The 15,670-nt window shown below is 43.4% G+C and overlaps 1 protein-coding gene across 2 annotated transcripts in view; it reads right to left on the bottom strand.

The window, feature by feature from the left end:
- atp7b (ATPase copper transporting beta) overlaps positions 1–15,670 on the bottom strand; it is a 102,080-nt gene that overhangs the window by 74,580 nt on the left and 11,830 nt on the right. For both annotated transcript variants that reach the window (XM_043692153.2, XM_087988301.1), the window contains exon 2: positions 13,555–14,800. In XM_043692153.2, coding sequence (XP_043548088.2) covers positions 13,555–14,800 — 1,246 coding nt within the window. The remainder of the gene's footprint in view (positions 1–13,554; positions 14,801–15,670) is intronic.

The following is a 15,670-nucleotide window of genomic DNA, read 5'->3' as shown; positions in this document are numbered from 1 at the left end:
TGCTCATCTACTTCCAAATCTAATACCTACCCAGTTCCAAATCTAATGTGGCCTCGCCCCTTGCTGGCCTGTCCTCCTGCACACCTTGGACAAAAACTGACCCATCTAAAGTACTTGAACTATAGTATTCCCAGGCAATATTTGGAAAGTCACTGTCCTTGACTAACAGTGCCACACCACCCTTTTTTTACCATTTTCTTTGGTCTTACTGAAACATCTAAATCCCGGAACCTGCAATAACTATTCCTGCCTCTGCTCTACCCATGTCGCTGAAATGGCCACAACATCGAAATCCTAGGTACCAACCCATGCTGCAAGTTCACCCACCTTATTCCTGATGCTCTTGGCACTGAAGTGGACGTACTTCTTGCCTGCCGATACCTTCTTGCAATTTTGAAATCTTAGTTCTGACTTCACTCCTCTCATCCTCCCGTATACACGAACTACAACTTTGGTTCCCACCCCCTGCTGAATTAGTTTAAACCCACCCAAAGAGCATTAGCAAATACTCGCCTCAGGATATTGGTACCCCTTTGGTTCAGGTGAAGACCATCCTGTTTGTAGTGGTCCAACCTACCCCAGAAAGAGCCCCAATTATCCAGGAATCCAAAACCCTCCCTCCTGCATCATCCATGTAGCCACATGTTCAACTCCTCTCTCTCCCTATTCCTCACTTTGCTAGCACATGGCACAGGCAACAAACCAGAGACAACAACTCTGTTCTAGCTCTAAGCATCCACCCTAACTCCCTGAATCTCTGCTTTAAATCCCCATCTCTCTTCCTATCTACGTCTTTGGTGCCTATGTGGACCATTACTTGGGGCTGTCCCCCCACCCTCTCAAAGATCCCAAAAACACGATCAGAGACAGCACGAACCCTGGCACCTGGGAGGCAACACACCAAATGTCAGTCTCTCTCATTCCCACAGAACCTCCTGTCTGTCCCCCTAATTACGGAGTCCCCAATGACTAATGCTCTGCCCCTTCTGAGCAACACAGACATACTCTGTGCCAGAGACCTGTGCCCCATTTGCTTACCCCTGGTAAGTTATCCCACCCAACAGTATCCAAAACAGATTACTTGTTGAGGGGAACAGCCACAGGAGGTCCCTGCACTGCCTGTCGGTTCAGTTTCCGTCCCCTGACGGTAACCCATTTACCTTCTTCTTTTACCAGAGGTGTGATTACCACCTTGTAACTCCTCTCAATAACGCCCTCCACGTCCCAAACGATCCGAAGTTCATCCAGCTCCAGCTCCCTAACATGGTTTTCAAGGAGCTGGAGTTGGGTGCACTTCCCACAGATATAGTCAGCAGGGACACTACTAATGACCCTTATCTCCCACATTCTGCAGGAGGAACATTCAACTGCCCTAACCTCCATTCCCACTATTCTAAATGCCCAACAAAACTACTGAAAAACTAAATAAAAAACAGTACCATCACCTTACCAATTGGCACACAGAGCCTTTTTTTAGTTTTGATTAGAGGAGGAAGTTTACCTCCACCTAATGTTTGTATTCATTTATTGCCAAGACAGTTTGTCAAAGTTTTTTGTCTTGCACCCATCAGGACTATTCACAAGAATACCTTGACCAATCAAAGTCAACCTGCCTGGTTTAGAATTTAAACAAATTCTGGATGTTATTGGCAATAATCAGTAATTGGTACATTCTCCATGGCAATGCCTCTGTCAATCTCAGTACACTTGCCAACTCTGCTCTCATGAAACACAAATGTTGGTTCCCCTCAACTTCTTGCACATTGTCCTGAATGCAAGCTGTAAAGCTTCAGCAATATGTGTCTTTATTTAGCAGTATTCATACTGTACACACCCCATTTGGATGAGATAAGACAGGTTTTTGAAAAGCAACAACCTGTGGCCTTAGGATCTGCGAAGCAAGTGGAATGCAAAATACAACTAAAGTTAGGAAATTTATTAGGAATAGCTACCAAGAAGACGCAGTACCTGATTTAAGACTTTGCATAGAAATTAGAATACTTGACATTAATTTCACTTTCAGCAACTGGGTCACTCTTGAAAGTTCAGTATCTCCCCTACAACTACTCTACCTGCGAGATCTTAGAAAACTCAGTTATGTTACCCCTTCTAGAAGATGAGTACAGCATAGACCTAGGAAAGGAACTACATGGTCTTAAATATACTCAATGACCTGGCCGCCACAGTCTGTTGTGGCAATGAACCCCGTAGATTCACCACTCTCTGGATGAAGATGTTTCTCCTTTTCTCCATTATAAAAAGGTCTTCCTTTTACTCTAAGGCTCTGCCCTCAGGTCCTAAACTCTCCTACCAATGGAAGCATCTTCCCAACTTCTACTCTGCCCAGGCCATTTAGCATTCTGTATGTTTCAATTAGATCCCCCCATCATCCTTCTAAACTCCATCGAATATAAACCTAGAGTCCTCAAACGTTCCTCGTATATTAAGCTTTTCATTCCTGGGACCATTCTCATGAACCTCCTCTGAACACACGCCAGGGCCAATACATCCTTCCTGAGAAATGGGACCCCAAACTGCACACAATACTCCAAATGTGATTTGACCAGCACCTTATAGAGCCTCAGAAGTACAATGCTGCTTTTATATTCAGATCCTCTCAAAATAAATGGCATAATTGCATTTGCCTTCCTAACTACTGACTCAGCCTGCAAGTTTACCTTAAGAGAATCCTGGACTAGAACTCCCAAGTCTCTCTGCACTTCAGACTTCTGAATTTTCTCCCCATTTTGAAAACAGTCCATGTCTCTACTCTTCCTACCAAAATGCATGACCTCACACTTTCCCACGTTGTACTCCATCTGCCACTTCTTTGCCCACTTTCCTAACCTGTCCAAATCCTTCTGCAGCCTCCCTGCCTCCTCAATGCTACCTGTCCATCTACCTATCTTTGTACTGTCCACAAAGCTGGTCCTTTTTTCTAAGAGCAGTTCCATTTCTCAAGGATACTGTGTCCTTGGCTTTTTTTTTGAGAGGGGTCACAAAAAGTTCAGGCTCCAAAGCAACTCACTTGGTACAGAGATGAAAACAGTATTGGGAGGCCTTTTTGTTTATATGTAAACAGATGAGACTTTAGGCCAAAGCTTTTATGTTTTAGAAGTGACCTGTATAATGAAAGGGGAAATGGTCAATCCGGAAAGCTGAAGTCTTGTTTGAGTCAGTTCAACAGTGGGCTTTGTGGAAACAGGCTGCTAGACTCCCTCTCCTTCTGCCCTTCTAACTTTGACCTGTAAGCCTCTGTTTCATTTTACTGGGTTAAAGGGGTTTGTTTATTGGGACAGTTGCACGTACTTTTTAGAACAGCATAATAAAGTCTAGTTTGGCTAGAGACTTCTGTGGGTAGTATATACTCTGTTCTTTGTGTTTCATTCCATAATTTTGTGAATACATTTTTGTCTGTTTTAAAACTTGGTTGCGAACCTAGCTAACTTACTCCGGGTAACTTTCACTGTACACTTACCAAAACGAATTACAAAGTTACAGTCTGGACTGCCTGCTTAAAGATGTTTTGAGTGGTCTGGCCTAGTCCATAACAGTATCTTAGCCAGAAACTTAGCCAGAATGCCATCAGTTCCTTCATCTAGATCATTAACGTATAAAGTGAAAAGATGTGGTCACAACACTGCGGCTTGCGCAGCACCATTTGTCACCGGCTGCCATCTTGAGAAAGACCTTTTTGTCCCCACTTTCTGCTTTATGCCAGATAGCCAAGCTTCTATCCATGCTAGCACCTTCCCCCTGACACTATGGGCCCTTATCTTAGTCAGTAGCCTCCTATGTGGCACCTTGTCAAAGGCCTTCTTGAAATCTAGGTAGATAACATCGATTGGCTCTCCTTGGTCTAACCTGCTCATTACTTCCTCAAAGAATTCTAGCAGATTTGTCAGACATGACCTGCCTTTGATGAAACTATGCTGGTTTTGCCCTTTTTTAGCATATACTTCCAAGTATTCAGAAATCTCATCCCTCACAATGGATTCAAGGATCTTACCCTTGACCAAAGTTAGGCTAATCGGTCTGTAATTTTCCATCTTTTGCCTTACTCCCTTTTTTAACAGGGGTGTCATGTTAGCAATTTCCCAGTCCTTTGGGACCCTCCCTGATTCTAGCAATTCCTGAAAGATCACCACTAATGCCTTCAGTTTCTCTTCAGCTATCTCCCTTAGAACTCGGAGATGTAGTCCATCTGGTCCAGATCATTTATGCACCTTCAGACCATTCAGTTTTTCTAGCATCCTCTCCTTGGTGATGGCCACCATACTCATCTCTGCCCCCTCACTCTCTGAGATGTTTATGATATTACTCATGTCTTCCAATGTGAAGACTAATGTGAAGCAATTGTTCAGTTCCTCAACCATTTCTTTGTTCCCCATTACTATCTCTCCAACATCATTTTTCATTGGCCTAATGTCTGCTTTTGGCTCTCTTTTGCCCTTTACGTATCGAAAAAACTCTTACAATCTTCCTGCACATTACTGGCTAGTTTACCCTCAGATTTAATCTTCTCACTCCTTATTTCTTTTTTTGTTGCCCTCTGTTGGTCTTTGAAAGCTTTTCAATCCTCTGGTTTCCCATTATCCTTTGTCACATTATACGCTTCCATGCTATCCCTGGGTTCCTTAGTCAGTCATGGTTGCCTCATCCTCCCTGTACCATGTTTGTTTTTCCTTGAAATGAAGCTCTCCAGTGTTCACACCTCCATCCTTATGATGGAAGGTGGTCGCTTGTGGTGTAGCTGGGGGGCAGCTGCTATCCTGAAGAAGCTGTGCAGTGATAGTCCTAGGCCTGAGATTGTTCACTGTAACAAACACAACTAGCTTATTTTAACAGAACTAGTTCTGATGAAGGATAAACAATCTAAAACATTGATTCTCTCCTCAAAATTTTCCATTTTTTCAGATCTCCAGAATTTGCATTGTTTTACCTTTATATTTGGTGTAAGTCCAACCACTGTACAACCTCCCTCCCTCCCAATTATGCTAGGTCTCTTGATGCTATTTTTAGTCTTACTTTGAGGTAAAGATCAGCCATTCTCATTTCACTTTTTGAATTCAACTCTTTTATCCATGTCTGAACCAAGGCTGTAATGAAATCTGGAGTAAGAGATCCTGATAGAACTCAAATTGAACATAAAGGAGCTCTGCCTCTTGGTCAATTTGATGATTACACCTTTTTACCACTTTGCAGAGAATAGACTGATCAGGGATGTGGATAAAATGGATATGTACTGTGGACTTTTTGTGGACTGGACATAGCTGGGCAATTGCCAAACGCCAGACTGAGTGAAGGGATGGGATACAGACAGTAATTATATACAACTCATAAATGTGAAAGCAGGTCTAAAGTCTTAGGGATGAATCAATAAAAGGAGAGAGAATCAGTGAGAAATGGGGGAGGGGATAGAAGGATGAAAGGGCTGTCAGCAGTTGGAAGTTGGAATCAGTTGCTGGGGGAGATTGGAGGAAATCAGACGGTGGGGAGATGGGGACAGTGTGACATGGGAAGGTGAAATAAGCAGCTGGGGGCAAGTCAATGGTCAGGGTGGGGATTGGGGTAGGATGTGTTAAGGGGCACAATGAGCTTAGGAATCAGATGTGAGGACTGGGGTAAATCATTAAGTGGGGGTGGGGGGGGGGGGGTAAGTAGAGGGCAAGTGGGAGCAGAAGGGGGTATCAGTGAGCAGTCAGTGGCAGCCAGTGAGTGAAAGAGTGGGAAACGGATTAAAATACAGGCAAGGATTTCAGTGAGTGGGGATGGGGAGATTAGAGGGTGAGGAAGACTGTAAGCGTTTGGGGTCAATGATGAATGGTTGGGGAGTGTGAGTGAGGTGGTTGGTGGGATGTCATTGAGTGGTAGAGAAGAGGGAAGAAGGGGGGCCGCACCATCAAGGCCCGCCACTGTAGGTGTGTACGAACCTGAGTTTCCCAGTCCCTCTTCCTCGGTTCCTTTTCCCTGCGCCATGCGGTGAGGCCCTTTCTCTGGAATGTTCCGAGTTGCTCGAAGACCAGTTGTTAACAACGCGCGTGCCACGTCGCCACGTGCCCACACCTGCACGCGTCATCGCGTTTCGGGCACAAACTGACGTTTCCCGAGCGAGCGTTTCTGCACATGCGTAATAGCCCACCCTCCGCTCTAACCAATCCAAACACCGCCCCGCCCTTTAGCCCCTCTCTCGAGGGAGGAAAAGCAGGTACTTGCGCAACCGTTCTGTAGCAAGCACGGAATGCGCCTGCGCGAATTTAATTAAAATCCCGCCTTTTGGGAGCAATCGTCGATTCCCAATTTTTATTATGGATTTGTCCTGTTCGCATTATCATAGGTAGAAACTGCAAGAAAGGAAGGCGTTTTGTCCACGGACTGGGTAAAAAGACACTTGAAAGTACGAGGTGAATGTATTTGGGGGAACAGAAGCGAAGCGGGAAAATGCGCAATAAATAAAAGCTAAGTACTGCGGATGACGGAAACGTGAAATAAGTACAGAAAGAAAGTGCTGGACTTTTGGAAAACGAGGATGAAGAAGTTGTAATATGTAACAAAGTAGTAGTGAAGGAACTGAGTAGGTACTTTGCATTATTCTTCACCGTAGGAGATGCCTGTAACATACCAGAACTTCAAGAGGATTCAGGGGCAGAGGCGAGTGTAGTGGTCATCACTAAGGAGATGGTGCTGGCGAAGCTGAAAGGTCTGTTGGTGGATAAATCGCCCAGATCCGACGGACTGCACTTCAGAGTTCTGACTGAGATAGCTGAGGAGATTGTAGTGGCATTGGTGGTGATCTATCAGGAATGACTACAGTCAGGCAGGTTCTCGGAGGACAGAAAAATGTCAATTTTTTTAAGAAGGGAGGGAGGCAGAAGACAAGAAATGATAGGCTGGTTAGCTTGACCTCAGTCTTTGGTAAGATTTTACAGTCTGTTAAAGATGAGATTATTTGGGAGTGCATGGTTAAATAGCGCTGAATTAGCGTGGCTTTGTTAAGGGGACATCATACCTGACAAATCTGTTAAGAATTATTTGAGGAGGCAACAAGCAAGTTAGACAAAAGAAAGACGGGATGTGATCTATTTAGATATCCAGAAGGCATTTGACAAGATGCCACACAGGAGGCTGCTAAATAAGAAAAGAATCTGTGCTATTAGGGGCAAGGCACTGGCATGGATAAAGAATTGGCTGGCTGGCAATAGGCAGAGAGTAGGGATAAAGGGGCATTTTTCAGGGTGACATCCAATGACTAGTGGAATTCTGCAGGGGTCAGTGTTAGGAACACAACTATTCACCTTATATATAGTGATATAAATGAAAGAATTTAGGGCATTGTTGCTGAGTTTGCAGATGACAAAGATAATGAAGAGACAGGAACTAAGAATGCTGTAGAAGGACTTGAACAGGCTGTTTGAGTGAGCAAAGAAGCAGCAGATGGTATATTTTCTCAATGGGGAATGACGTTGGAAATCTGAAGCACAAAGGAACCTAGTTGTCCTAGTTCAGGATTCTATTAAGAATAACATAAGCAATTGCAATGTTAGCATTCATTTTAAGAGGGCTAGAATACAAGAGCAGGGATGCACTTGTGTCGCCATAGTCTTGCCAGACCATAGGGGCTGCCTTCTCATTAGAGAGAAGTGACTGATGGTGATTTAACCTGAGGGCCACCAGTCCTCAGGCTAGGAAAGAGCTTGAGAAGGAGAGTCCTTCATGGTAATCTTAAACCAGTGATGGGTATTGAACTCACGCTGTTGGCATCACACTGCTCTGCAAAGCAACAATCAAGCTAACTGAGTTAAACTGATTCACCTCAGGGATGCACTGCTGAAACTGCAAATCAACAGAAAACAGTTTGAGACAACTGCCACAAATGAGTTAACCTAATGAAATCTGGGACAGGTAATCAATGATCCCTTTTAATTTTGAATTAGTAAGTTAATTTAAGATATGATGGTGTTGGCCTGGGGTGGACAAAGTTAAAAATCTCACATCACCACTAGGTTATAGTCCAACAAGTTTATTTAGAAGTACAAGCTTTCGGAGTGCTGCTCCTTTGTCAGCTAGCTACCTGATGAAGAAGCAGTTCTCCGAAAGCTTGGACTTCAAAGTAAACCTGTCGGACTATAACCTGGTGTTGTGTGACTTCTAAATTTAAGATATGGCAGAGAAGTTCAGCTTTGTGTGGTATGCAGGAGGTCTTGGACCACTAGTGGCAATCTGAATGACCCATATGATTAGATTAGATTACTTACAGTGTGAAAACAACACCCTTCGACCCAACAAGTCCACACCGACCCGCCGAAGCGCAACCCACCCAGACCCATTCCCCTACATTTACCCCTCCACCTACCACTACGGGCAATTTAGCATGGCCATATCTGCAGAAAATGCCATTCACATGATCGACTTAAGTGCTGTGCTTTGGAGTTTGAGCATTGGAAACTGAAAGCTATGTTGAAGTGCAAAAAACTGCAAATGCTGGAAATTAGAAATTGATGTAAAAATTCAACATGTCAGGTAGCATCTGTGGAAAGAAAGCAGAATTAACGTTTCAGGTCCAGTGACTCTTCTTCAAAAATTTTTCCAGCAATTTTTGATTTTGTTTCTGACTTCCAGCATCTACAGTTCTTTGTTACTTTTTGGCGATGTGAACAGGAACACATTTACTCATAGATACCTTGTAGCTTAAGAATGTGAAGTTTGAGAAGGAATAAGTGACCACCAGTCAGAAGAAGGGAGGTAGGCATACAGCCAGAAAACCTATAAGAGCACATCTCACTCAGAACCAATTTTTCTGTGTTGAAAAATGTTGAGGGTGATGTTCCTCTGGGGGTTGTAGCCAGAGTCTGCTTGCACAAGCGGAGGTGAAAGACAAAGAGCAATAGTGGTGGGAAACTCAATAATGAAGTGTACAGAGCGGCATTTTTGCAGCTGCAGATGCAACTCCAGGATGGTAAATTGACTCTCTGGGGGCTAGGCCAAGGGTGTCACTGATTGGCTACAGGGCATTTTGAAGAGGTGGGCAAATAGTCAGGTTGTGCTTCATATTGGCACAAAAGGGTTAGTATGCTGCAGCAAACTTTAGGTAGCAGGTTGCAAGCAGAACTCAAAAGTTATATTCTCTGGTGTATTACTGGTGTCCCGCTAGTGAATATAGAAATAGACAGACAGTGCAAATGAATTTGTGGCTGAAGAGTTGTACCATGAGGGAGGGTTTAGATTCCTGGTTCACTGGTTCCATTTCTGGGAATGGTAGGACCTGTCCAAGCCAGGTTACACCTAAACTGCAATGACACCAGCAGAGGGTTTGCTGGTGCTTTTAGTGGGGGAATTAATTTGGCAAGGAAGCGAAATATGGAGTGGAGTGAAGTAAGGGCTGCTGCACAGAAATGTAGAAGAAAAATCGAAACCGTGTGGAAGCCAGTGCATATCCAGTCAATTTAAGGCATAAGGGAACATAGCAAGACCTGATAGCATTTATTTTATCACAGGAAATCTTGCAACAAAGGAAGATGAGTTGAGGGTGCTGATTAACAAATGTGGATATGATATTATTGCTATCCTGAAAAGAGCTAGACATAGTAGCATAAATTCTCCAAATAGAAAGGGTGCAGAAGAGATTTACAAGGATGTTACTGGGACTGGGGGGTTTGACTTATAAAGACGCTGGATAGTCTGGGATTTTTTTTTGGAGTGTAGGAGGTTATGGGGTGACCTTTAAAGGTTTAAAAGACAATGACTCCGCAACATTTAAGTTTGAAGAGCTTTAGGGCAAGTTTCACTATAGCTAACAGATACTGCCTCAGGCAAAAGGCTTTTAAGTTTAAAAAAAAACACTTGTACAATGAAAGGAGAGTACCAGTGCTCCCAGCTTTGCTTTCTCTGGTTTGCAAGCAGGAGAAAGTGAGGACTGCAGATGCTGGAGATCAGAGCTGAAAAATGTGTTGCTGGAAAAGCGCAGCAGGTCAGGCAGCATCCTAGGAGCAGGAGAATCGACGTTTTGGGCATAAGCTCTTCTTCAGGAATGAGAAAGGTGTGCCAAGCAGGCTAAGATAAAAGGTAGGGAGGAGGGACTTGGGAGAGGGGTGTTGGGAATGCGATAGGCGAAAGGAGGTTAAGGTGAGGGTGATAGGCCGGAGAGGGGGTGGGGCGGAGAGGTCGGGAAGAAGATTGCAGGTCAAGAAGGTGGTGCTGAGTCTGAGGGTTGGGACTGAGATAAGGTGGGGGGAGGGGAAATGAGGAAGCTGGAGAAATCTGCATTCATCCCTTGTGGTTGGAGGGTTCCTAGGCGGAAGATGAGGCGCTCTTCTTCCAGTCGTCGTGTTGCCATTGTCTGGCGATGGAGGCGGCCAAGGACCTGCATGTCCTTGGCGGAGTGGGAGGGAGAGTTAAAGTGTTCAGCCTCGGGGCGGTTGGGTTGGTTGATGCGGGTGTCCCAGACGTGTTCTCTGAAACGTTCCGCAAGTAGGCGTCCTGTCTCCCCAATGTAGAGGAGGCCACATCGGGTGCAGCGGTTGCAGTAAATGATGTGTGTGGAGGTGCAGGTGAACTTGTGACGGATATGGAAGGATTCCTTGGGGCCTTGGAGGGAAGTGAGGTGGGAGGTATGGGTGCAAGTTTTGCATTTCTTGCGGTTGCAAGGGAAGGTGCCGGGAGTGGAGGTTGGGTTGGTGGGGGGTATGGACCTGACGAGGGAGTCGGGGAGGGAGTGGTCTTTCCGGAACGCTGATAGGGGAGGGGGGGGAAATATATCCTTGGTGGTGAGGTCTGTTTGGAGGTGGCGGAAATGACGAGGGATGATACGATGTATCTGGAGGTTGGTGGGGTTTTAGGTGAGGACCAATGGGGTTCTGTCCTGGTGGCGATTGGAGGGGCGGGGTTCAAGGGCGGAGGAGCGGGAAGTGGAGGAGATGTGGTGGAAAGCATTGGTGGTTAGCAAGCAGCTGTGTTTTAAAGCTGCTGAACCGAAAGAAGCAGGTCCATGCTGGTACACTCTTTCTGACTTTCCTCTTGCAAAACCCTGTGTTTGATTTTACCTTTTGTGCCAAGTGGTATTTACAGGGATTGTGGCAAGTATTTGGAACAGCATCATTAAATTGGTATAGTCTGTTGGGTTTTCGGATAGGATAAATTATTCTGTATTCTGTTCTCTTTTGTTTGTGTTTGATTAAGTAATCTTGTGAATAAATTCTGTTTAGTTTAAAACTACGTGGTTTGACCACCAGCATCTCTCCTGGAATATCCACTATACACCTGCTTAAAACAACTAGCAAAGTTCGGGTCTGGGCCACTTGTTCTTAAAATGTCTTGAGGATGCCTGGCTTGGTCCATAATGGTATGTGGAATTAATTGCCAGAAGAAGTGGTAGATGTCGGTACAGTTACAACATTTAAGAAATTTTGACAGGTACTTGAAAAGAAAAGGTTTAAAGGGATATGGGCCAAATGCAGGCAAATAGTATTGTTTAGTTTGGGGAAACTTGGCCAAAGTGGACCAAGGGGTCTGTTTCCATGCTGTATGTCGATGACGCTAATTACTGCAATAAGTATGATACTTTAAAAGACTTTTCAATTGCGACCATATCAATTGAGAACCTAAGAAGAATATACCAAAGACCCCAAGTCAGGGATATATTAGCTACTGTCGAATGGCGAAGCAGACTCTGTTCGAATGGCCTAATTCTGCTCCTGTATGTTATAGTCTTGTACAGAAGGACAGATATGCTGTCAAATTTCAGAAGTATAAAAATAATAGGGCAATAAGTAGAAATGTCAATGGTGAGTATTTTGTGAAAGTGACAATAATTCAGTAAGATTTAAAATTATTATGGAAAGGATAACATTGGACCGAATTGGGTGAAAGCTAACTATAAATTAAAAAAAATTCAGGATCTGGCCAAAATGGACTTGGAGCAACATAAGAGGTACGGGTGTTACTTAAATTGGAAATTGAGAGTGCAGGGTTGAAAAATGTGATGCTGGAAAAACACAGCAGTCCTGAAGAAGGGCTTACGCCCAAAACGTCGATTCTCCTGCTCCTCGGATGCTGCCTGGCCTGCTGTGTTTTTCCAGCATCAGATTTTTCAACTCTTAATTCCAGCATCTGCAGTCCTCACTTTCTCCTAATTGAGACCGCAGGGCCAACATGTTCTGTAATGGCGATAAGGAGGAGAAAATAAGCCCGGGAACCTTAAATGTCTATTAACATTTCAGTATTCAATACGGAAGAAAAGGGAAACTGTTGGTAGAAGCCTCAGGAAAGAAGGGCCATATAAAAATAAATTAGGAGAGTGAAGAGGGGCATGAGAAAACACTGGTGGGTGAAAGGTATTTTCTAAATGTATTAGAGACAAGATGATAACCAAGGAAAGAATAGGGCCCATTAGAGACAAAAGTAGCAACATGTGTGGAGCCAAAAGATGGACGTGACGTGTTAAACGATTGCTTTGTATCTGTATTCACAATAGAGAAGAACGATCTAAGTATAGAAATCGGGGAGGTGGTGGATCCTGTGATAAACTTAAATAAATTATCATAGAGAGAGGTGGTTAGACTGGTTTTAGCTGCCTTAAATTTGGATAAGTCCCCAATCCAACATGATGTATCCTTGACTGCCAAGACAGGCAAGGGATGATATTGCAGGGGCCTTGACATTAATTTTCAAATCCTCTCTGGGCGCAGGAAAGCTGCCATAGGATTGGGAGACAGTTATCCTTAGTAGCCACACACGCAGACAACAAGCAACATGAATTCGCCTGGGACAACACTACTATCATAGGGCAAACCAGACAGAGAACAGCCAGGGAATTCCTAGAGGCATGGCATTCATCCACAAACTCCATCAACAAACACATCGACCTGGACCCAATATACCAACCACTACAGCGGACAGCTGAAACTGACAACCGGAAGCGGCAGGGACAGACCACTATAAACACCGGAGGAAACATCAAAGAAGTGCTTCGCAGGAGGCTCCCAAGCACTGATGATGTCACCTAGCCAGGGGACGAAACGTTTGCAACAAAACCTTCCAGCTCGGCGAACAGAACCACAGCAACGAGCACCCGAGCTACAAATCTTCACACAAATTTTGAACAGTTTATCTGTGCCATTATTCAAAAAGCAAACCAGGGAACTACAGGCCAGTGAGTCTACACCAGTGGTCAGAAAACTGGGGGACAGAACTTATTCCCACTGCACAATGGATAGAAGTCACCTATTTCTGTTAGCAGAGATCAGTAGCCAAGGAGTACAGATCTAAGGTAACTGGTAGAAAGATAGAGGGGAATTGATTATTGTTTTTACTCAAAGATAGTGGGCTCTATAATTTACTGTCAGAAAGGATGAAATCCTTATTACATTTCAAATTAAGCAGTTTGATATGCACTCAAGATGCTGTAACCTACACGGTAATAACCACAAGAGTTGGAAGGTGGTAATAGACTAGATAGCTTTTTTTTTGTCAGTGCAATCACAATGGGCCGATTTACATTTCTATTACTCAATGAGAAGACTGTTCAAATGTTAAGGAAAAAAAATGTTATGCTCCTACCAGATACAGAGGCAAAAAATCCCATCTCCTCAATGGCAGCTCTCAAGTCCTCAGAATTTGTTAGTGTTGGATCGAAGTAGATTGTCCCCTTCTTTTTTGCTAAGGATACTTTGATCAATTTTACACCTTTCCGTTCAGAGATCGTCTTCTCGATAGACTGTACACAAGAATGGCATGTCATTCCTTCAATACTAATCACTGTAATGCCGGCAGGGATTTCAAAGTGCTTTTCAGTATCACAGTTCGGTTGATGTGGTAAGTGTGTAACTGGAATTAATAAAGTTTCGTTTTCTATTTCCAAGTCAGTTGGAAGATAAACTTTAAAGTTTCCTGGTGGGAGAGCTTCAATCTCTAATTTTAATGATGCTGGATCAGTCAAGATCGAATCATACGTCACAATAGCATTTTTCTTCTCGAAGGATACCTTGATGCTCTGTACACCTGGGAGTTCTCTGATATTTCCTTCAATATTTGCAACACAAGATTTGCAATGCATTTCTTCTACCTGAAAAACTACAGTCGCAAAGTTATGGATAACACTTGGCAGTTTGTCATTGGATATCCCGTTTTTACTTTCCTTATCCTGTGAATCTGTAGATTTGATCATATCAAGTTTTAGAGAAGCTGGTCTGGCCTTGATTCTGGCTTGAAAACCCAACTCATTAATTTGGTTTCTGAGCTGTTCTGCTTGAATCACATGTGGCTGGTACACAATAATGGCATCTTGTTTGTTAAGGGAGACCTTAATTCGGTTTACACCTTGCAATTTGCTCATTTTGCCTTCAATTGTGCTAACACATGAATAACATGTCATGCCTTCCACTTTCATCTTCACCATAGCTTCAACTGGTAAGGGAATTTTCCTCTCAAGTAAAGGTCCATTTTGATTAGTGAGAATTGCTTCAAAGCCCATGTCATCAATTGTCTCACATATCTGCTGAGAGCTGATTATTGTCGGAATGTACTTTACCATTGCATTCTTATGTTCAAGAGACACTTTAATGCTAACAACACCTTTCTCTTTGGAAATTTGGCTCTCTATTGACTGTACACATGATTGGCAAGTCATGCCCGCAATACTGATATGGGTAGTGCTGGTATGTGAGGTGCTGATATCAACTGGTAGAGGGAATAGTTCACTCAGGCTGGCTTCAAATCCAACATTATCGAAAGCATATCGCGAAGATTCAGAGCTTCGGTTAGCAGGACTGTACACCAGAGTGCCATTATATTTCTCCAAAGGCACCTGAAAACAAAATGATTCAAGGTTATTTTTATAATCTCAAAATAATTTTTTTTCAAATTGAAGAAGGGGTGGTGAACCATCTTGTTTTGGAGAAAGACAATCCCAGGAGATTAACTCCTGCCTATAGCAGATGGTAATGACATCACTGCTGGTATAGGTGCTGCAGTCAGGTCAATGATGCGTGTAAATGACCCCCCACAGCACTGAAGGGAGAATTGTGGAAAATCTGTGATTGGCAGGAACAGTATAACACTTCTCTTCCTCCTTGTCTACAAGTAACATTTTTAAAAAGTTAAATACCTATGCATTGCACTGACATGTGGACCTTTTTTGTGTCCCACGTCCTAGTAGGCCCATGGCCTACTGATTCAACGCTAACAGATTTCTACTCAAAAACTAACACTAGTAGTAGAATAATAGATATATTCTGGTTTATTTAATTACCACTGTACTTTCCTTCCAATGTAATAATTCCTCAGTGTTGTTACTGCCACATCGTGATACATTAAACAACGAGAGAGCTTAAGAAGAGCCGTGATTGTACTGTTATTCCGGAAATATTGACATTTTTAAAAATAAATTAACTTTTTTGTTTTTCCTATACACACTTCACATGGTCCAATTCAAGCAATAACAGTGCAATAATAGTTATAGTGTAATAAGTGACAATAGTTACACAAAGTATTGGCCTCTTAACTCCTTATGAGACCTGCTGCATTCAGACCCGATGTCACTCACTGCATCCGCATCCGTATGAATCGCTCTGTGATTTTCTACAAATAAGTACTTGGTAACTGACTATTATAAGTCAGATTTGATTAAATTCCTGTAACCACAACATTGTGTTGTTATATTGTTGGTCCAGTAATG

Source organism: Chiloscyllium plagiosum, unplaced genomic scaffold, assembly GCF_037043375.1.
Source record: "Chiloscyllium plagiosum isolate Xiang-an unplaced genomic scaffold, Cpla_swu_hap1 HiC_scaffold_6, whole genome shotgun sequence".
Lineage (NCBI taxonomy): Eukaryota > Metazoa > Chordata > Chondrichthyes > Orectolobiformes > Hemiscylliidae > Chiloscyllium > Chiloscyllium plagiosum.
This window is presented reverse-complemented; position numbering and strand designations above follow the sequence as displayed.